The following is a 23,747-nucleotide window of genomic DNA, read 5'->3' as shown; positions in this document are numbered from 1 at the left end:
TCCGTTTTGCTTTCATCGTATAAAACGTAAACGGGCAATTTCGGACGCGGCGGGATTAACACGGCCGCTCGAAGAATAGCCAATAATACTTTTTCATTAAGCCGCGAGCTAGGATTGCCCCGTCTGCTGAGACCCGGCGCCGAAGCAATCAAATTATATTCCCAGCGCAATCAACTTCGAAAAAGAGACAGAAGCAGCCGTCGATCGAACCAAAAAACCTGCTGGAGTTCGAGCATAGCAACGAAGGGTTCAGACCCGTGTATAACCGAGTTGAAAATGTTCCAAGTTGCCAGCCAGTTCTCGCAAAAAGCCGACAACTGCAATATTACTCGTGGTCAGAAAAAACTTTATTAAAACGAGACAGTTCAGATTAAAACATTAATTTAAATTAATGGTGGTTCGAGATGGACTCGTCAATTGCTATATCATTTGGTATTAGGTTTCCTGTATTTAATAGTCGGCGAACACGGTGGAAATTAGGGAAACCGGATGGGGAAAAAAAGCGTAATAGAAATTCTTGCAATTCCGTGTTCGATTGCCTGGTCTTCATCGACGAGTTTTCAAACAACGAACAATTTAATAATAAAGGAATATTCCAATTTTAGTTCGTTTTACCCGTAGGACGGTTTATGAAATATTGGCAATTACGTGTAACTGCTTGCGCAATGTAACGTCGTTGCTCGTTCCACCGGCAATAAAAAGCCCTCGACGGATGGAAACTCATTTACGATCTGTTATCAGTCACTGGCAATGCTGCGCATTAAACTCTTCAATTATTTATTAATAAAGCACGGCCCCTGCCTGCCTGCCTGCTTTCTCGGCTACGTTTCTTCCATCCGATCGTGCTGAAATCGTCTACGGTGGAGAAACATCGGAACAGTAATTATTTTCCTAGCTAGGATACTCGCGAACTTCCTCTGCGAATCCGACGAACGGGAAGCTCGGCGATTTATCTTTACACGAAGTCACTTTTTATCCCGCTGCTCGCTTTCTACGTATCGTGATATATCGACCAGAGTCGGACGAGAGTATCGCGAACTTCATCTGTGAACTTGACGGCGGTACAGCTCAGAAGAAAAATCTCGTCCCCTTGCACAAGTAAATTGTCAATTCTATTCAAATGAAGGACCTCGATTTTCCAGAATCTTAAAATACTGGTGGAGACCAGTTAAAAATCGTTTAAGAGTGCACGAAAGTTTATTTCATTCTTTTGTAGTGGATTTCAACATTTGTTTCAAATCTAAAAATTTTTCAATATTTTCCACCCATTCGTTTTTTCGACGTTACCATCAAATATCTATTTTAAAAAATTTTAGCATTACATACATTAATTTTAACTGTACTGAAAGTATCCAATACGAAAGTGTTGCGAACGAAATAAAGAATGCAAGAAAATAATGAAATAAAAATGCTCCTTGGAAATGATGCCAACGAAACGATCCGAACAGCGCTGAGGAATATTCATTAATATCTATGATTGATTACGTTGCGCAGCGTGTTCTTCGATTCGCTGGAAATTAACGGAATATTAAGTGACACGATCCGCGTGAACAAATTTCTGGCTGTAGTTCGGAGTTTATAGCGAACGTTCGTAATTGACCCGATGATAGAGTAGGAATTAACGATTGCAACTTCGGGTGTTGTTTTCAATATAATCAGGAAGTCTATTCCGTGTTCGTAGCAGCTGCTCGGAAATGTTTAACCGCGAATTAGTCTTTTCGAGAGAGAGAGAGCGGAGGCAACGACAGATGTTTCAAAACAAATGGCTACGGTAACTTTCTGTAATTGAAATTAATGGTTTATCAGCGCGGTAGGCTATTAATAGGAAAGCCGGGTATGAACCCATTAAATCCGGGGATGGTCATTATATAAATGGATTGTGAAGTTCGGGCCGACATAAACGTTGATAAATATGCATTTTCTTGCTGTGAACTCGAACCGACCCCCGATGTTTTCGGATTATCACGATCGTTAACTGCAACGTGACAATCACTTTATGATATCGATACAACCACTGTTACTGACAACCGTAAGTGCCCCCGCGAAATATTGTAAATTGCTGAAACGTAGCTGGACCGTTTTACAAATCATTCCTCCTCTCGCGCAGAAACTCCGCGCGTCTAACGCATTTGTCAAATCATAATTATCAAGTCTGTCGAAATATCGAACTAGAATCAGTTAAATGTTTTTAACTTTCATTCTTCCATCGTTTGCTTAAATTTGATAAAAAAATCCTGTTTGCCATCGACCTCTGAGAATGAGGTACCTTGGATACTATGAATTGCAACAAAAACAATTTTAATGTACAGTTGTGCATTTTCAAATATGAAAATTCATATCTAAATACCTGACATTTTTATAACGTAAAGTATGTGAATAAAATATGTAAAAGAAATTAACCCTTAGCACATTAAATACGTTTGGGTATTGTATGAGGTATTATATCAATTTTTCATATCCATAAAATGAATAAAATCATATAGAATAGAATTATTCTAGGTTGGAAGAAATGTTTAATTTTCGAGTTCACATAGCTCCGAGTGCAAAGGGTTAAAAAGGTAGTAGAAAGTATGTTACTAATTTCTTTTAAACCGGAATAAAATTCTATTTTGTTCTCAATGTATAGCGATCAGAAAATATTAGCTTAGCAAGAAAGTTCTTGCGGTTTTTATTATAAGATCAAAATAACAAAAACCGTAAGAACTTTCTTTCCGACTTAATACTTGGGCATCCAGTAGATGTCAATTTCCTTGTTCTTCTAGTGAGTAACGATCGCCAACGTCGAGCATGAAATACATTGTATCAAAGGAGGGTAGAATAGGGCAGTTCTGAGCGGATTGCCGGACTTTTTGAGCGCAGCGCGCGCGATACCGCGTGGTCGGGGGGGGGGCTACATGAAATTTGGTTAGCAAACCGATGATAGCGGACTGTCAAGCAGCTAACCGAATTATCTGGCACTTGTTCAGCAGCCGCCGGTTGTCCCTCGCGATCCGTGTAAAACGCTCGCTGTCTTTGGCTGCTGCGCGTGGCTTCGGCTTTCCCACGCGACGCTCTCTTTGCGACACTCTCCTGGCGGCGCGGAGCGTGTACCTGCCCATTATAGCTAAAAGCGTAGCGCACTCGATTATCACGTCGCCGCGCGCCGCTGAAAACTGAAAATGCCGTGGGCCTTTGACAGTGTAAGAGCCGGAGACCCTCCGCCCCTACGCGGCGACGACATTAGCAGCCCCGTGAAAATTCCGCTAACAACCTTACCGCGAACTTGCCGGAGCGGCACCCACTTTCCGCCGCGCCACGCGTGATCGATGCCTCTCCACCGCTATTTTAGGACGTGATGTGTGTGCAAACATTGTTTACCGTTGCCGCGATCCGCCGCACCGCTGTTTCGCCTATACGGAAAAAAAAATCGGAAAACTCGGTTTCCTCTTCGGAATGGACGAAGCGGACGTGTTTGGAAATAGCTGTCCGAGCTGGAAGAAAAAGATCCCTAAACAAATGGTCCGTCCCGGTAAAAACCGCTCCATTGACATTTCCGACACGTCCCGTTCATTGAAAAATACACTTTCATTTTGTTATTCGCGGCTGGAAATCTCGATTTTTCGGGAAACTTCGCGATCGAAGTTCTATCGGGAACCCATTACACATTTTCCATGGATTATATTTTGAATAGTTGGTACGCGTTACCTTTATATTCAATATTTACTTTCTTATTTCACAATTCCACAATTGTTCTCCATCAGTTATGTTTCCGAAAATTGCTTAACACCTCCACGATTTCGGTTTTCAGAACTGCTGAACAGGTGAATTACAGTTCTAAAAATTTGTACGGGTAGTAGACTGCGGATCTTTGTGGATTTGTGCAGATCTATTTATTTAAAATAAGATTTTACTTGGTTGCACTTTCTTAAAATTCGTCTACAAAGAATTTATGTTGATACATTAATACCTTAATACATCGAAACTACCAAGGGAACTACCACGGGAAGCGGAACAGGCTCGAATAAATTGCTCCAAAATACTGCTTCCTTATAAATCACATATTCGTACGCAGCTATAAAGTTAATCTCTCTTCATGATAATTTACGACCTCCCTCTCCCCGATTATTCAATAAACAACCGAGGCGCCGTTTGGCGAGACGCGTCCATTAAATGTATGTAAAATGTTATTCTTACCTTATCACGCGACCGCACACGTTGAAAAATCGCCTGTCGAAGCATATCGCGGCGATCATTTGCATTCGAACGCGTCAGCGAAATTCTTAAGGCGTCGGTGTACTCGAACGCGAGGTTAAGAAAGGAACCCTCGTATTTTTTTCCCCGAGATTCGGCCACACCCTCGGAATCATTAGTAGAAAAGCTACGCCGCTGTGATTTCGGGGAAACACTCCGCCCTCCTCGAGTACCAGGAAGAACCAGGGCGAAGTCGTTTAACGATATCATACGCATCGAAATCGTAACAACAAAGTTTTTGTTTGCTTCGAACTCGAGAGCTTTTCTTTGGTGGTCTTACGTGCTTATACAGCAGGGGAATCCCTTCTAAAAGGACTCAATAATGACGCACCGGGTCTCGACGCTCTCTTTCTAAGATCTTTGTATTGTACCTAAACGTTGCTTCATTACCAAAAGACTTTAATTGTCTCCGCGATAGCGTTTAATGCTTTTAAGAGGAAATCATGCTGCTGTAACAACCGTGCTGCTCGGAGAATATCCTGATCTAACCACTTCCAGAATGTTGGCCTGATTCGCGATTATACCCCGATGTTCGTAATTGTTTAACAATTAACCGTCCCTTGTATCAATCTATACATTTTTCATTGATTCTGAATCAATAGTATGGGCTCTCTATGCACTCTTACATTAAAATCTTTCTTTAGTTTTTAGTATTGTGCAAATTGGACATTAAGAGACAAATTAAATTGAAAAGTGATAACTAGACAGCGGATCGTTATGCAAAATAAAAATTTTCTAGCTGATTTTCAACAAACTGGAGTGAAATTGAAATTTCTTTTCTTTCTTAATGTGTTTAACAGGCTGAAAATAATATGGCAGTTTTTTTAAATTCTCCGAATGTTTTTACTGTTTTTAATTATAAATGCATAAAATTCGCTGTCTTGTGATATTAGAAAAATTATTGCTAGTTGTACAGGTTGTATAAAAACTAATGAAACTTGAAAGTAAAAGAAACTTGGCGAAAAATTGTCGTTAAAGTTTGTTTTTACATCAACACGTTCTACTCATCGCGGAAAGAAACAGTTTGAAAGAACTGACGAAACGAAACACATCCGAATTTTATAAATCTAATAAAATCGCTCGACTTTAAACACATTTAAGACTTTATACCTTTTGGTATTTTCTCGTCAAAATCTACAGGATTAAACAAGAAAAAGGCAAAAATTTCTGGTTACCCAAGGCACAGTTTAAACCAAGAAATAATATCAGTTTTGTTGGTATTGTATAGAAATGGAAGCAGATTATAGTTTTGGTTACCTTCGGAGGAAGAGGAAAGAAAAAGAGAAATCGATAATACATTTTCGAAATCGATTTCAGCCGACTTGTGGCGTATGCGAGTACTATAATAAGACAGCAAATTGTGTATTCGACAGACTTGCTTTTCCATTTCGCTTTTTCTGCATTTTTCACCTGGCGCCCCATGAAAGTCCGCATCCGTCGAGCGTGGAACCACCGCTTTCAGGAACTTCAAAGAGTCACTCAACGATCGTCCTTGTCCTTTTGCCTTCTTCCGAATGTGCCGCGCGTACACGTACGGGCATCAACATAGCGGAAACCGCAAGACGTCCAATAGACTGATTGCAATCCACCGGTGGCTGAAACGTCGTAGACAACAATCGGTCACCGGCGAATTGCACAAAGCGGGCGACCCATCCCGTAGATGCTGATTCCTGATGCTCCGGTCGCACAACACCGAGCAATTGAGCTGACGAGACGTCATGGTTTCGTCGGGAAATCAAACGAAACCTCTGACCAGTCGAATCCGTAAAATGTGGTAAACCACACTCGCTTGTCGAGGAAGAAATTTACTAAAGAAATTTGCTACCAGCTAACAATCTCTTGCGTTAAATTTTTGCAAAAGTATTTTATCAATTGGTAAGAAAATTAACGATTAGTGGAAGCTAATCCTCATCTATGTATAGTTGCAGGTTAATAATCTAGTGATAGATTGTGCTAATAATATATAATAATAGTATCTTTTTTTTATTTGACTAACTCAATTCTGCTATACGTGCACAAAATCCACAATCTAATTATATCTCTCACCACAGACCCATTAATACAATTAGATCCAAATCAATCATCTCCCTAAATTGAATATCAACTCTGATCGAATTTCATTCATATAATATTTACCTAACAATTTCCTGAATGTCGCGTTAAGCTGATATTTTGGATCCAAGCTGAATCTGTCGAATGGCGAATCCGATAAATCTAATCTAACAATGCATGTTTAAAAATGGAAATATACTTCTCGCCTTTCCCAAATTATCTCCACTCAATTTTCTCGTGTGTACCACGATTTCTTAAACACCCTGTATACGAATGGAAAACCGAGAGTTTTACTTGACCCAAGTGTTGTCGTTTATGAGATAGTTAGTCTTCCAAGGATTGATATCGTGGAAATGAATTGTTTTTAGAAGGCGGGAGCGTTCGGCTGATTTCGTGGAATAATATTTATCCGAATCACGATACATAGTATTAAACGAGGGGGCGTCGACGGTGAATCTTGTTTGGCAGTCTTAGACACGGATTCTGCGGACCCATGGCCGTCTCGAATCGAGATTATAAATATTGATCCTGAGCGTCCTTCAAGTTTGAGTGCACTCGAGGAGTCCCTCTTGTCCCGCATTTCTATACCCGGCTGGTCGAGGGGGATTCTTCGTGGCGAAATTGAAATCCGAGAGGTTCCTCCTGCTCGTTCCGGTAGAAAGAGAGTCAAAGTCGCCCGGGCAAATTAAAATTGTAGGGCACGGGCATGGACAACTGCCCTTTGATGGCCGACCCGGCGGTCACGGATCATCTAGCCTCCTGTCGAACAAGGAATGGTATTGGAAGGGCCGGCATTTCTTTATCGCGGGATGCACCGAACGATCGGGAATGCAAAAGTTCTCAGAATCCTTCTTACACGATATTCAAACACGAGCTATCTTCTTCTATCCGAGGAAACATTTTGTCTAGAATCAATTAAATCAGCTAATCTTTTAGAAGTTTCACCTCCAATGACCTTTGACTGGTTTCGCTGGTTCAATGACCTTGAAACGTGTTGTCAATCGTCATAAAACAACGTTTTTTCTTTACATGTTACCGTCATTCGACCGTAGTTTCCAAAATATACAGGAAAATATCTGTGGTTGTAAGGAAGAACGCCTCATGTCGCATACTTTCATTTTCAAGATACATGCCGTTTCAAGTTTTGATTACTAATTCTTTGACATAGGGCATCGGCTAAATTGCGTTATTTTCTGAGCCTTCCGAATTTGTTTCCATGACTTTTTTCTGGTAAATACGTAAATCCTATACTCCAAAGCTCAATTAATGCATAAACTCAGCAATATTCAGCTATATGTTTATTTAAGGTAGTGATCATGTTTACAAGACAGCTACCGTTGTTGTAATCTACTTAACCCAGACAATGACTTTCAACATATTTCGAGGTTATTGCAATCGACGAGGAGGTAAAACTTCTCAATAATTACCCAAAGTTGTGAGATACTTAAACAATGATTAATACTGCTGATGTTTAGCTTCCTTCATAATTGAAAAAATAAGATACAATCAAGATGATATTAAAAAAATGAGAATGGATCAAAACAGACTTGAAGAACGCAGGAAAATTATCTTATAGTGTGTCGAATAAACATGATTTGCACCAGTGCTGTGTGTTGTTTCCCAACAAGATATGAAAAATACCTTGTCAACGATTGCGTTGTCGTTCTAATTGAAAAATGAGATAAAGTTCTGCTGTGCCGAAAGAAACGCGATTGGTCCAGTAGACCGTTCCGACCAGAAGGAGCCAGGCTTCACTCGAAGATCAGCGACGGGTGTTAGGCTGTTCGTCCCTCCGTCTCGTCTTGCCCTGTAAATCGGTTTAACCGAGCTCTCGTTAACTTCGTTATCGCTAATGCTCGCTGCAATGTAGCTAAGTGGCTGTTGCTGCCTCGAGCTGCATTGCCCCCGAGTCTCGCATCCTTTGCCAATTACTTTACTGCCGGCGAACTCCTGATTCGATTAATCAATTAACGTAAGTTAATTTCGAGAGGATCGTGCCTTCGATCTGCCCGACACCGGGCTACTTTTTCCTCTCGCTCCGACTCAGATTGTTTTTTAACGACCTTAACTCGTCACGCGGGTCTGCATCTTCTACAACCGGTCTAGAAATTACATGGTCGTCGATTGCATATTCTCCATTTGCCGATTCGCACTGTTCACTTGTATTTCACTTATTATATTTATCCATATCGTTCGATCAACTTCGACTCTTTTGTTCAATTGCGAGAAAAAGAAAATTTGATCCTTTCATTTCTTGGCCAAATTTTCTTGTTTCGGGGTTCAAAATCATCGGAAAAATTAGTGAAATATAAAAAAGCCTTTTGCAATGAAAATAAAAAAGTAACGGAAAGATAATGCGAGCGAATTTAGGGCGAAGAAGTCGGTTCAAGCGTTCAGAGATCTGTCAAAATCGGAGATGAAGTTATAAATAGTGAAGCTGGCGTTATCACGAGCTGCGGTCATGCCGACGCTCTGTAAACGGCGTCGGTTTACGTTTGATGAGTGTCCAGTTTCCCGTCACAAGGGAGTGTCCCGTGACAAAGCGACTTATTTGGATTTCATGCCACCAAGAGATTCACGAAAATCACAGTGTGACGGCGGGACAAGTGTCCTAGAAATTCTAGGTGGTGCGGCGCTAACGCGTATCGATCGAGTGGATCGTTTTGGCGCGTCGCAGCTCCGGTAAGGTCCCCCAAAGTGCAATCGACTTCACCGATTCGCCGAGTGGAGAACGTTTGAACTGCACTATTCAGAAACGCTGTAGGCGTCCTCTTCGGCTCTATCCGTCCGTGCCTTCGCTTCTCTCGCACTAGCCTCCTTCCCTTACCGCGTGCAATTACACTGATTTCACCTTCTGAAACCAGCAATTACCATCCGCACGCTAGCTATAATTAATAACTATGAATTCAACGGATTTCTCTTCGCCTCTCGATCCTTCAATTGTTCGTTAGACGGCATAGTATAACTCATTTACTTCCTAAATCAGTGAAAAATTCGCCTTTTCCCTGTTCGTGTCTCGAATTAAGGCCCCAGTCTAACTATTACGTTATTTCCTATACATTCGAATTGTCAAGAGATTGAGAGTTTTGGCCATTTTTGTTTCAACACCAAACCTACCACGACCGGTCAGAATGATCGGTTCCAGATTTTTTATTGTGCAATTATTGAAATAATAAAAATGATTGAAATGATAAAAATTTTGTCGTTTTTATAAGGGAACATGTATTCTTGTAAATGTTTGAATTAATACAGTGGTAAAAGATCGACGAATTAACAATATAAACAGTTATTTTTCAACATCTTAGATTTTTCGGTTGTGTTTCGCATTAGAAAAATAAAAGTCGCGAAGTTTCGGGCAAATTGACCTACGCAGAACAGACCAGTGTCACTTATTTGAGAAAAACTGTGTTAAATTGACACGACGGATGGACGAGGGTTAAAAATGTATTGAACACGAGGCGCGCTTGTAGGGTTTATTTCGATGCATGCAATTTCATTTCGCGCGGAGGTATGCAGTCTGGTGGTAAGTGGCAAGGTGTCGGCGTAATGAAAAATCGCAAAAACGAGGCAGAAAAATGTCGGCGAGCGACGAGGCATCGAGTCGTTCTCGGAGGGTGCACTTTACGCGCGAATTTCGCCGGCAGACGCTTCTTATCCGCGCGACGAGGCCCGTCGCGTTTTGAAGTCCGAGCGAACGCCACTTCGCGGGAAAGCGAGTTTCTGGTTCGCCGTGAATCAGGCCTGATGAACTACTAAAAACGAGCTACATTGTCGCGCCAACTTCTGGCTCGTAATCCCGTGATACTTGTATCCTCGGACGGCCGAAAAAGAAAACAGCTCGTCTGTGCACAGCGAGTGCTCCAAAGAAATTATAATTGCAACATACAGCTATGGTTACGAACACTTGTCTACTCCGATCGTCCTAATGTTGACGACCGGGCTTTATGCGAGCACTTAAATTGAAATTATTTCATGTTTAAACTGTTGCAATTTCGTTGAAAGGAATCGGTACCTTAAAATTATTAGTAGACTGCAATTTAAAGCAGTGGACATGTTAAAAAGATTTAAATATATCAGCTTATTGGTTTCAACTTATTGTTAGTCAGATAATTAAAAGGGGAAAGACATTTTTATTTCGCTCCTGTATCTTGCAATCAATGCAATTTTTTATTTTGCATTAAGATTTTGTTTTATTTTGTCTCGCCGAATCGGTTGACGTAGGAAAAAACGACACGCATCGAAAGATGTACGATTTTGTGGATTTTAAAAACCAACATGAAAACATCGTCAGAAATATCTATGTAACATTTCATGCCTTCATTCGCCTTCTTACCGACGAGAATCGTGGCCTTCTGTTTCTTTTACTCCAGCCACAATATATCCTAGAGAGCGTAAGAAAACGCCGAATTATTTCAGTGACACGATCTCCCATAAGGCTGGCAGTCTTTAACAGTATTTGGTCGATTCTCATAGTCAACTTACGACGACCATATTTCGGGGAGCGCGCGCCTCCGCCGGAAGTAATACTTTCAGAGGGTGCTTCATTAACTGAGGACACCACGGTGCGAGCGGGGGACCACGGGAAAAACTCTCGTAACGTAGTCGCACCTTCCTGTGTTCGACGAGTACGAATAATCCGCGGTCGTTGCCGGCGCGCTCTTAGGTGAGAAAGTTTTGATTTACGAGTGCCGGGGCCCGTTCGATGGCGAAGCAAAAGTTTCTCGGCGACCGAGAACGCTCTATTAGTACCATTCGTTATTTTCTTTCGTACACCCCCGGCCGCGAGAACCGGCAAGAACCACCAAGAAACATTCGCGAGTTGGCACGCAAAAAGCTGCCGGATCCGCGGCGGATATCCGTTCGCGGTTCAAGTGACTCGGATGGTTTTTCCTCATGGAAAACTGGTTATTGATACTGCACCAGAAACTCGCCCGGAAAGTTTTCTCGCGCCGATCTTTCACGGATAAAAACATATTTACTAGCACCGATGTTAACAACCCTCCACGAATCTTTACTGCTTGCTAATAGAAAATCGAAAGTCGATAGTGCTGTTCGAGCGATGCTGCTCTCTAGTTGCAATTCTGTAGTTTTGCACAATGGCATTTTTGGCCTTCCGGACATTGTACAATGTTATACGTACTACAACATTGTACAGGATGTTTCAAAAATGTTGTACTTCCTTAAAATGAAAAGGGTACTTCAAATGACCTCAAAATTATCATCCCTGTCAAGAAAGTACAACATTTTTGATCGACCCTGTATATTTCCTGTGCTGTCTACAGCGCAGTCAAAGGGTAAACTTTACTTTACCGGAATTTGTGCCTTTTTCCTATAAATTATGATGTATTTGGTATGTAGATCGAAGTTTCGATCCTGTAGGATCAATGGTTCAGGAGTTATGCTTGCTTCAAGTTGAGCAATCTAGAGTGTTTTTGAAAGGTAAGGGCGCCGCCATACTGGTTTGTAGTGACGACCGCGAGCCGCTTACCGAGCAGAACCGCTTAATCGCAAGCAACTCGGTAAGCGGTGCGCGACCGTCACTACCAATATGTATAGCGTCACCCTTACCTGTCAAAAACACTGCAGATTGCTTAATTTTAAGCAAGCATAACTCCTGAACCATTGATCCTACAGAATCGAAACTTCGATCTGCAGCCGCCCCGCGTACAAATCTACTGGATTACATACCAAATACATCATAATTTATAGGAAAAAGGCACAAATTTTGAGTCCGGTAAAGTAAAGAGCAGCCCAGCCAAATATGCAGTTGTAATTTTCAAACAATATTTCATACAGAAATCGTCATAATCAAGAAAAAAATAAAACCATCCTAGTATCGTCCGTCATTATCCGTCATTCCAGCGAAAAATTTTTACCCGCGGGAAGTTCGACGCCGACACAGACGGTTGAGTCGACGAATCCTGATTTTCCAGATAGTGTCTTAACTGGCTCGGTCCACTGTCGAGCAAATCTTGGCCCACTGCCCGCCCCTGATCTCTTTCGTTCTGCTCGGCTACGTAGTCAGAATTCTTTGTGGGAAATCGAAGAACTGCGGACGATTCACCATGCGACTTTCACGATTTTCCATTTTATTTTAGTCTTTTTTAACTGTCACTTTTTCTGAGAATAGATGAGTACATCGCGCCACACATCCTTTTCTGATTTACCTCCGATTCATTTTTCTCTAGTGAATGTACATTTCAAGTTCATTGCAGCTGTGATGGATTTTCGTTATTAGTCGTAACCGTGCAGGATCGTATAAGCATGATTTGTAGCGCACAGTCGAGTATTCAACTTCGGTATTATAGCTCTCCTAAAAAAGGGAAGTGCTCTATCGTTTCACTTATATCGATGTAACCTATAAAGGAAGAGAATATCGTGCTGTGAACGATCTAGTGTAAGCTTTACGCGTACGATCTGCAGAAAGTTCATAAATTATAGAAACTGCGAGCATATACGTGCTCAGAAAATGTTTTTCAAGTTCGTAAATTTTATACAGGCTTGTCCGTTTAACTTGAGCAGTCAATCCCGCGGATTATTAATACTCAAAAAATTGCAAACGCTGTGGAAACATTTTCAAATGATAACGCCCCCCCTGTGTAAATAAAGTAAGGAATTATTTCTTTTGTACAAGAATCGACGTTTACAACGAGAAATCCGTTTCTGTTGTAGTGTATGAGTGTCAGAGCGATGGATACCTCAAGAAACCGAACGTGGCTGAGAAGAATGGCCAGTCTCCTCTGGTTCGTCTTCTTATTCGTCGGAGCTTCGGCTGGAACTTTGGAGAAACTACACGAAGGTTAGTCTCTACCATTTCCGACTCTCTCATCTTTATCGACATTCGTAACAGGTTGCTCGACGCAATTCACTAATGAAAAACTGTTGCCAAACGGCTCTCTGCTTTCTGAACTTAAAGGCAACTGTAGAATACATTATTATTTAACAGAGAACCACCGAGCGCATTTCAGATACAACGTAGTCATTAAAAAGCTTACTAACTAAAACTAAAAATCAAGTTTATCCAACGACTTGCAAACATTAGCATTCTATATTTTCATGAAAATATGAAATTCTACAATCTGTTTGCACCCTTCAACTTCAACAATTCTACTTGATCACGACGCAGAAAATGGCCGACTTTCCACGCGAATGAATCTTGCAATAAAAATCGTCTGGCTGCGTCACAGAACAGTTGGTTTTTACCAGCGGCTAATCGATGCCGAAGAGATCTGGAGGTATTGAAAAATTTGGCTCGCGACTGAATCCGTCACGGGTTTGAAAATGTTGAAGTTCCCCGCGTTTCTCGATTTTTTCGGTCGTTTTATCGAATGAAGGATGTACGAGCATCAGCTTCGAAAATTCTATGCAATCGCGTTCACGAAGCAGAGCACCGGCAGCTTCACGATCGAATGAATCTTGCAATAAAAATCACGTGACAGCGTTTCATCGTAGCGAGTCGGAGGACACGTTGGCACGATCGCGTTGCCATCATTTTTCCAGGGTGCGATCGAAGGCGAAGAGTATGGAGCGCGAAAAGTCATTATCATTCTTGTGCTCGTCGCGGGTCGACGCAGCGTCGGTGACAGGGTTCGAGTGACGATGATAAATCTCTGTTTAATGTATTGAACGGGCCGCGAGATTTATTAGGTTTACAATGGCGGAAAATCGGCGCTCGGCTTCGCGGCGCGTCATTAAAATCTTCCACGCGTTGCTATCCTGTTACCTGCCGGTTCGCCAGGATCACGCACATTTTCAGAAGCGTTCCAAAACGAAAAGGACTGAATACACACAGTTGATTGTATTTGGACGTTTACAAACTCCAGTATACAGGGTGTCTCAGCTGAAGGAGGCCACCTAAATATCTTCTTTATTTTTAATGGCACAAAAACAATATTTATGGCATAATTTAAATGGTATCGAAGGAGGAATATCATAGAAGAATAATTTTTATTTTTCCGGTTATTTTTTCAAGGTCATCGTTATTTTTTATCAGGAAAACTTTCTATCTTTATTCCATCTTGTTAATGTCTTAAGCACATCCAAATATATGATATTTTTTCAGCCGCTATAAGATGGAATAAAAAAAAAGTTTTCTCGATGAAAAAATAACGATGACCTTCAGAAAACTATGAAAAAATAACCGGACAAAAGAAATTGTTCTTCTATGATATTCCTCCATCGATATCATTTAAATTATGCTATAAATATATTTTGTGGCATTAAAAATAACTGTTACACATTTGAGTATTGCAACCTGCAACTATTAAATGTGCAAATAAGTTCCTTCCTGTATTTCGAATTACTCGAATTACTTCCCGGTTTTGGTGCCATCTGAAAGTGCGTTCTTTTAGTTTTAAGGAGAGTCGTGATGAGCGCTCCAAGAGTTTCCGATCCTATACAACAATTTCAAGCAATATGGCGTGCGAGAAATCAGCTGTTGAAGCTACTGAAATGATTTGTGCGACACTGGAATATAACGCTGTATCTTGCAGAACATGCAAAAGTGGTGTACCAGAGATTTAAAGCCTCAAAGTTTTATTTGGAAGACGACGATCGTTCACCGAGAGAGTTTGATGACGGTGATTTGGAGAAATTGCTCAACGAAAATCCGATTCAGACGCAAGAAGAATCACCAGACAAGATTTTATTGCATAAAATGTAATTTGAAAAAAAAGGGGAAAGAACTTATTTGCACACCTAATAGAATAGTTTTTCGGGCGAAATACCCCACTGTGCGACGGGGGTGTTCTTTGACAGGGAATTCCCGGACAGTAAGACGACCGGAATCGCGCAGATGGCTGAACGACCGGAGATAATCGTAAAAGAAGCGTAAGAGCGAGAACGGTGGCGAGGCACTTTAAGCCGCGTTCGTAATGCGATCGCCTCCAAACCCCGCCCCGGTTCCGCTTGTCGCCGCCGCTTCTTTGGTTTCTCGTTATCCTGATTTCACGTTGCCGCGAGCAAGACGCAGGGTAAGCCCCGTCGACGACCGCAGGCTCGTCCGCGCCTACAACGCCATATGATTTAACCATAAATTTCATCTGCATAACAAGGCGACGACGGCCCCTCATGAATAAAGTCATTCGTATTTCGATATTAATCACGCCTCGCCACACTACCCGGAACGACGAGTTTAGCCGTCCCCGCACCGCCCACGCACACACCCCCGACAACGATTTCCGCGTTCTCCGATTCACGCGACCGTGTCGCCGCGACGTGTCTGACTACACGACCGCTGCCCGAATGGCTTTCCGCGAAGGTGAAGCAGAAAACGATCGATTGTTCTCGGCTCTCGTGATTTTACGGCTAAATGGACGTTCAACCCTTTCGTCTCGACGAATGTCGACTGAAAAATTATTCCTCTCAAATAGGTCGGTCAACTGTAAACCAGATTTGATAATGAATGCAATTATTTTTACAATTTATACATTTATTTCGTCTTATTTCGTTCAGTTTTCATTAATAAGTGCTTCGCCACTGCAACGTTTCGTGATTAAGAAAGTTTCTTTCACTGTGTCGTCACAATGTGACGTTTACGTCTTGCTACACCACACTGAATGTCGACTGGAATTTGTTGCTCATTCGTACGGTGCGTGACTCACAAGAAGTGCCCGTGAAAGGAATGCGGAGCTGACTGGTTAGAGTGGAACAGGCACTATCGAACAATTACCAGGACCCCGATTAATCGAGGCTCCACTGTAATCACCGATTTTTCTGTGTATATTCCGCTAAAATCTACGCGTTTTTCCCATCAGATTATAATTTTTGAATTTCGTTTTTAATTCATAATAATTAGACTGCGGATTTTATGCATTTGTGACAAAAATGAGTAGGTGTAATCTAAAACACCAAGAAACGTAGACGAATTTAATGCTACTGTTATATTATTTTCAATCCATTAAACATTTTAAGAAAGAAATTACATTTTTATTTCGGCCCAGTTTGTTACTACTCGGATAAAAAGTTTTTATTTTGCATAAAGATCCGCAGTCTGTTCACAATAGCGCGCACGTGCAGTAAACATTGTCTCACGCGAAATCCTAGATCGAATCTAACGTAACTGACCTACCTAACAAGACCCTACGGGATAACAAAAAGATTGCGATGCACCGATCCAGTTTTTGCGGAGGCTGGCCTAATTAACTTACCGAAGCAACTTCACGGACCGGAAGCCGCGGCCCGGTTATCCCCGCACGTGTGCTCACATGATTGCACGTACGACTGCCAGATAGGATCTGGATGGCCTCGAATCGCGCCTAGGAACAGGAACTCGATTAAAGTAATTTCTGCCAGGTTTTCGAACTGGATCCGAGTGTATCAGGTGTACCGATCGTAATTAGAAGCATTTGGCGAAATGGATCGTGGGATCGGATGCGCGCGGGTTTCCATACTGCAACCGGTAACCGATCGACAAGGAGAGAACGAAACGGTTTTATCGAGTTTTCCAGGGAATTATCTATCGCGGCCGCGCTAGATAGAGTATCTGCACCTTCCGGCCGATAGGTCCTCTTCTATCCTCTCCTCTACTCTCTCTTGCTCTCTTCCTTCCTGTCTCTCCACTCTTCTGTGTCGCAGAGGAGCGCCTCCAACGTCCCTTCGTCCCGTTCCATCTATCTCTCTCTCTCTCTCGCTCTCTCTCTCTCGTTCTCTGTCTGCGAAAGCCAGCAAGCTCCGTTGCAACTTCCGACTGAATAAGCATCACCTCACTTCCGTTTCCGACGACGTAGCCTTTGACGTAATACGCGCATCTCTCTCTCTCTCTCTCTCTCTCTCTCTCTTTTGCACGTATCTACTTCCTCTTTGATACTTCCCTTTCTGTGCCTATCTCTTCTGCATTTCATTCTGCGGGTCGCTCGACCGTTCCATTCGGCGATACACTTCGTTTCAATATCTCTGTCAATCCGTTTGTTTCCGTCTATAAATATTCCTCGCCGAGTTTCGTTTAGCCGGTCGTCGCGTGCTAGCGAAGCATTAAAGTTCTCGTTTCACGGACTCGCGCGGCCCGTAGCCTGTCTTTGACGACCAAGATGCTTCCCTGTGTATCCGGTCTAGGTGTTCCGAGTCTTTTGCGGACCGTTTAACATTTATCGGCCTCCGTACTTATTCTTTGTCATTGAAAGTAATCTTCAATAAGGTCCCCGGCGGCACTACCGTCGGCACAAGAGTGCCTGCCGCCAATTGAAGTTACGCGGGACGGCTTCGCAAAGCCTCTGAAAGTCGACTGTGTGATTGAACGGTCACCGTTCCGATGAAGTTAGCTATCACTGTCACTAGAAGCTTTATGCAGAGATCTTCATCTTCAGCGAATCTTCATCAGCGAAACACAATCTACGGAAGTCCTCGATTAAGTAGAATGGGAAATTTATTTGAATCCGATACTGTTCCATTTTAGCATCGATTCGACGAGACCACTCGCGAAGAAAATCGAGTTTTAGTTATCGAGCCGATGTTTTGTGCGAGATGCCTTTGTCAATCTCTCTTAATAAATAAAATTAACATGGAACAGAGTGTGTAGAGTTGTTTCTCTGTTTTGAACGTTCCCTTAGAATTCGTGTCAACAGGAAAAGCAGCGAAGCTGCAAGAAAATTTCAAACGAAAGCTGTAAAGAAATTTTTATGGATTGTATATTGCATCACACTGCACCCTTTCATCGTGTAAAAATTTTTTTAAGAGGATCGATTTAATAAAAGCTCCCAAAACAGTGAAAGACTCGAAACAGTCTAAAATAATGTTAATATCGAATTGTTTGGAAATAGAGCCCTCCTCGGAGCCAGAGTAGCCTTTAAAAAATGCGCGATACAGAGAGAACAGCGCGGCGAGATTTAAGTTGCGATCGAAAGTACTCGCTTTAACGATGGACAACAGCATTACTTGGGGAACAACGGCGCCGTTAAGCATTTTCACGAGCGTCTGTCCATTGTGTCGCGTCGGGACCTGCCAACCCCGAGTGCTCGGTGATACTGCTGGCTATCGGCGATGAAAAATAGCTGGCGATTATGCGGCATAACGAGAAACATCGAGGTGCATCAAACAACGTTAATCTCCTTCCGTCGCCGACGAGATTAACAGATTTTTGCGCGGAATTGCAAGACGCACCGATTTTAATCAACGACTTTAAGGGCCGTTTCAAGGGTATCGAATATTTTTGCGAGAACTACCTCGCACATGTCGACCAAAATCGGTGTGTATAAATTTTTGTGTAGGTTACAAAAGCCCGACATTTTTTAACAACTTTTTCCTCTGCAAAAATCATCGAAATCCGAGGATAGATATAGCTGTTCTTCCACCGAGAAACGTTCAGTGCCGCTTTGTTTCTGTTTCGGGACCGTTCCGCGCGTTCGCCGAGCCCGCTTCCGGTTTCCGGGAGACTTCCGGTTTGCCGGGGTCCGTGAAAAATTGCGTTCGGCGGATACCCGGTGAAGCGTTACGCCGATGACGCAAGCCACGATGAAATCTCGCTTCTTGCTCGCGCTTCTCGTTCCATTTCTCTTCTTTATCTCGGCCCTCCGACCTCTCTCCTTCTCCTGTTTCCTTCGAACACGCGATCCTGCCTTCCGGTAGAGACGTCGCGACCTCATCCTCGTCGTCTTTGCATCCGTCCTTCTTCAGAACCATTCTTCTGCGCCCATCCCCCATGCCGTGGGAGACGCAGATATCCATCATCCGAGATGATTGAATCTGCTGAGATTGAATGGTTGCGTCGCCCAGCTGGCTTTCGCTTCGAAGTTCCGGAAATAATAATGGTTAATAGCGTATTGATCATTTTAATCACTTTACCGCGATCGGCTCGCTGCGATCTTCTCCCATTTTTCATTTATTTAGCGTCGTGCCAGCTTTAAAGCTCACATAATCAGGTGATTCATATTATAGCAGTCTACCTGTCTACAGTTACATGTTTATAAGGAATTCATTTTATAATATTCAACAGAACTTTTTGATTACATTGTGTTTTTCCTCATTTCTAATATTAACTTCTGTGTTAAAAATACAACACCATGTATTTGGATAGATTCGTTAAAATGTGTTCACAATATTTAATATAATTATCAAATTTGCAAAGTTGGATTTAAAAAACATATCATTTTGAATGCAGCAGCAAAATCTACTTAAGCCAGAGTGCAATGCATTTTCTTTAAGCAATTTATTAATCCGCTAACTTGAAGCTATACACATTTCTACTGAACTTATTTTTAAAATGTTTTGTAATAAACTGCATGTATTCGAGGAGTCGATCTCCGAAGAAGACTCCAAAGAAAGGAGCATCCGTTGAAGCGAGACTGCAGTTGAATTTAATTCGGAATTAAAGATACGCAAGAACGAGAGAATTAGTGTCCCGCTAACGGGGAAAGCAGATAACACGGGGCCCGGCCAGCGAAGATCGTAGAAATTTGATTAAACATGCTGCACCATAAAACCAACTGCAGATTGTATGCGCAAATGCAAAGTGCATGTCCTCGGAGTCGTTTTTGCGAGCATCCGCGAGCCGAGCCAACAACCGAGGCATCCTCTTGCCAACGCTGTCTTTCGCTTCTTATCGCGCGGTCGTAAAGTGCATTCGCTCTTGATCATAGCGCGTAACGAAAGGCGGATCTCGAATTATCAGAGTAACGCATTCCGCGATACTTCTGCCGAGCTACTTCTGCAGGAATAAACTTATTAATCGAAAATGCGCGCCCGAGACGTTCGACATAGAAAACACGCGAATTCACGGTGCTGCGAACCGTGGAAATTACACTTCGTTTGACCGAGAGAAGATTTTCTATAGCTTCAATGTACAGTATAAAGTACTTAATTATCTTTAATGGAAAATATTCTGAAATAAGAAGCCTTCACGATTTATTTTTCTCGTTCTTGATCATATTTTCCTTGTTGGAGCAGCTTAAAGGATTATAAAAGATTATCTTCCTTCTTTGTATGTACTTTACCAATAGAATAGCTACTTCTTAGCTGGTATTATAATGTTTATATTTTCTTGTATTATTTGTAAAACAACATTTTCTTTGTATAAATATTTTAGATAATAATTTTCAGTGATTAACTTCATGTGCGTTGATGTAAATCCATCTTTTAAGTGGCTATTGGAAAATTAGAATTTATACAAAACCAAATTCTGTCGCCACTCGAAGATAATGTTGAATCTTTCAGTGATGTTGCAATCGCCTCGTACCAAAATTGTAATTTTACCTCAGGATCGGAAAGGATTGGTTTCTCCCTCGCTTGCTACGTCGGTATCGTGAACAGGGGACACCTTGTAGACATCGTTCGCCTCGCACTAATGTCTGGTGCACCGCAGAAAAGAATCAATTTACTCGTGTTTCAATTAGGAGCCGCAGGATTTTTCTTAATTCGTTCGGTCCCGCCGGGGTTGGTTTATGCAAGTCGCCGGCCCCTGTTGTTCCCGGTGATTGGAATTCGCTTTTGTCGTTAAGCCAAATCGCGTTTCCAGATTGCCTCGTTATCCCGAGCTATTCTGGACACCTCGGACCTGGGGCCGGACACAGGCACGAAAGAGGAGGGATCGGTTAAAGCCCGTATTGCTAAAGCCTCGTCCAATTATCAGCGTCTACAGGACTCAAAGCAGTCGCTCCTTTATTTTGTTTACTGATAGCTGACAACGCCCCCGAAGCAACCTATCCGCCAATACGCAAGCGTTCGGCGACGAAACCGACGAATTTTCAGCCGGAGACAAAATCGATGCGCGTATTAATTCCGGGGGTTCTGACCAGCTCCGATATTATTGTAACAAAAGGTCCGACGTAAACGTATCGCTCTCGTGATCGCTATAGTTTGTACAATTATCTAAGAACATCGATGGTTTTAATCAGTTGAAACCAATTCGGCAAATTGCTGTTTCTTCTCATCAAAAGATAAAAAGACAACGGGTCTACACTATCGAGTTCTATATAACATTACATTTTTTCACACCTTGAAAATTGGACTTTTTATCGTCCCGAACACTGTGGCGGTCGTGTGGCGGTGAAATCCCCATCGGTCCGGCGTTCCCGAGACTTTCCCATTCCCGTTGGTTGCGGAACAAAAGTCAACTATCTCCGGCACATGATAAGGGGCCTGACAAGGAGAAACGGTTTCCCGGCAGAGATGTACTCGGTACGTGTGCGGGAGCGAGGCGGAAAGAAATGAGCGAAGGAAGCGGGGGCAGAGATAGATTCCTCTGGCAAGTCGCGGCGGCTAGGAAATTAAATAACCAAACTTTCCGCGGGAAGATTCCCGGGGTTACATTGGCGGACGACGATGGCGGCGAAGAGACTAGAAAGAATCAAAAGAACAAACGATGACAACGGGGAAGACGCGCGCGGGATCGGCACCGCGGCGGTAACACCCGCAAGAACTGTAAGACAAACGTGACTCTGTCCGCCATTTTGTGACCTCTGTATACTATGTCGGACTTGGCGTCGCTTCAACGAATTTTAGAAGTTTCCTCCGTCGCTCTGTTCAGCGCTTGCTATTCTTCACCGTCCGGCGGCGGTCCCCATCTCGACCGACCAAAAACTTTTGCGAGAATCTTTTTTAACCCCCTCACCACCCCCGGCCGTCCACCCTCGATTTCCTTCCAGCCAAGTTTCCTGCTGTTATGCCAATGACTCCGGTGATCTCCGCGTACCGGTAATTCCGCAAGTGTTTGGACGACCCGCTAACCTGACGCCGTCCGATCGATCACTGGGAAACGATAAAATTGTAAGAAGCTCGGGTCAAGCGATATTATGGTCCACTCTACAGCCAAGCTATGAAATTCTTAACTCTCGCCGCTGGAATACATATTATTGATTCTTTTGCACGTAAAATATACAAGGCAGTCGACCACGTGAGCTAAATATTTTAAACTCTGTTACGCCGACAGTTCATACGAAAGAAATATTTTACACGAACTTGTGTTTTGTGCTTTTACTGAATTCATGATTAATGAAACTTAACATGTACCTGCATCCTTTGTATGAAAAATATTTTCGTACAATGGATAACTGTTTTTGGACGATCGATTTACGATGACTTATCCTTTTGATGGCCCATTGACAAGTGCTCTAGCAGACCACTTTCACTCGTTCGTGGTAGTTACAGATCCGCGAGACCCCAAAATCATCAATAGCTCGAAGCAGGGACCTAAGCATTTCTCCCAAGAGATTCCCAGGATTCCCCGAGACCTCTGAGACCCCATAGAGACGTCTGCTATCTGGCCTGATGAGATTGGTTTAACCTCTGTCCCGTCTGACGTAGTTGGTTCGACCTGTGTCGGATATGACAAGCTTAATGCGACTATATAGTATCCAACTATAGTAGAGTATGCTACGTCTTGTCCTGGAACTGACGAGTTAGCTGTGACCTGTTCTGGATATGACGAGTTATTTATGACCTACCCTAGTAATAATAAAATATACCAGTTCCGTATCTGACGAAAGCGCTATCATCTGTCCAAGATAAGTTTAGCTCCCTTGTCCAACATTTGACATGACTTGACTTTTGTCAAAACCGACGCTACCACCTATTCCAGCTTTGTTCGATTCCCTGCGGTTTGCGTGGGATTTGACACGAATTATGCGGCTTTCACATAGGCTGATGAATTATTCCATGACTTGCTCTAACTCTGTTCAGGTTTTCACGATTTGCATTAGATTTGACACGAGTCGTGTAGCTGTCCTCGCCGCCGATCAGCTGACTATGATATGGCCTAGCTCTACTTTGTTTCATTAATTATTGCTGTTTTATACTGACACGTGTGGCTTGTACTGCTTCAACTAAATCAGAGTTTGCTCTATTCAGTTTTCTGGGATTTATCCACAATTCGGAATAAGTCATCAGCTTCCATCGAGCTTGACGAGTTGATGCAACTGACTGTAATTCTATTCAGTTCACAGTGGTACGAAAAAATGTGTAAGGAAAACGTTTGTTATTCTTCAAAAATCATAATTCACCGTACGAGCACGACGTTCGAGTTTACCGTCTACACAAGTAGGGTCCCATTAACGTAAACAGTGAGACATGGTCGAAGGACATCTCTTGTATACAGAACATGGCTTGTGTTGTTTTCATCGAGCCCGACGAGTCGGCTACGACCTACCCCAGCTCTATTTACTTTCCCGCAACTAGTACACCGCTAAACGCGTCCGGTGCAGGTCTCGTCAAGTCCGACGTGTCCGTCACGACCCGTTCAAGCATCGCAAGCCCAACGACACCGGAGTTCACCGCATGTCGTGTTCAGAGTATTTATTTCTTTATTAAAGCGAACTCGCGTGACCCGTTCTCTCGTCCTCGGAGCTACAATGGCGACGAGAAGTCATGGCGAAAGAATTCAATTGCAACGACAACAGTTTACCGCAATTATTCCGGCGAGGCCGTGGTCGGTGGGGGAGCGGCACGGTGCGCGAAAAAAGAATCGGCCGGTGTATGAAAGGGGGACGAGAGACCACACGTTGGTAACAAATACGCCATAGAAAAATAACAACGGATCG

The 23,747-nt window shown here is 42.7% G+C and overlaps 1 protein-coding gene across 2 annotated transcripts in view; it reads left to right on the top strand.

Annotated features, from left to right (window-relative positions):
* Positions 1-23,747, top strand: part of Sema2a (Semaphorin 2a) — a 712,886-nt gene that overhangs the window by 356,158 nt on the left and 332,981 nt on the right. For both annotated transcript variants that reach the window (XM_076432556.1, XM_076432557.1), the window contains one exon: positions 12,955-13,081. In XM_076432556.1, the coding sequence (XP_076288671.1) occupies positions 12,955-13,081 (127 nt within the window). The remainder of the gene's footprint in view (positions 1-12,954; positions 13,082-23,747) is intronic.

The sequence above is a fragment of the Lasioglossum baleicum genome, chromosome 10, assembly GCF_051020765.1.
Source record: "Lasioglossum baleicum chromosome 10, iyLasBale1, whole genome shotgun sequence".
NCBI classification, from domain to species: Eukaryota; Metazoa; Arthropoda; class Insecta; order Hymenoptera; family Halictidae; genus Lasioglossum; species Lasioglossum baleicum.
The sequence above is the reverse complement of the archived record's forward strand: the minus strand, read 5'-3'. Positions and strand labels throughout refer to the sequence as shown.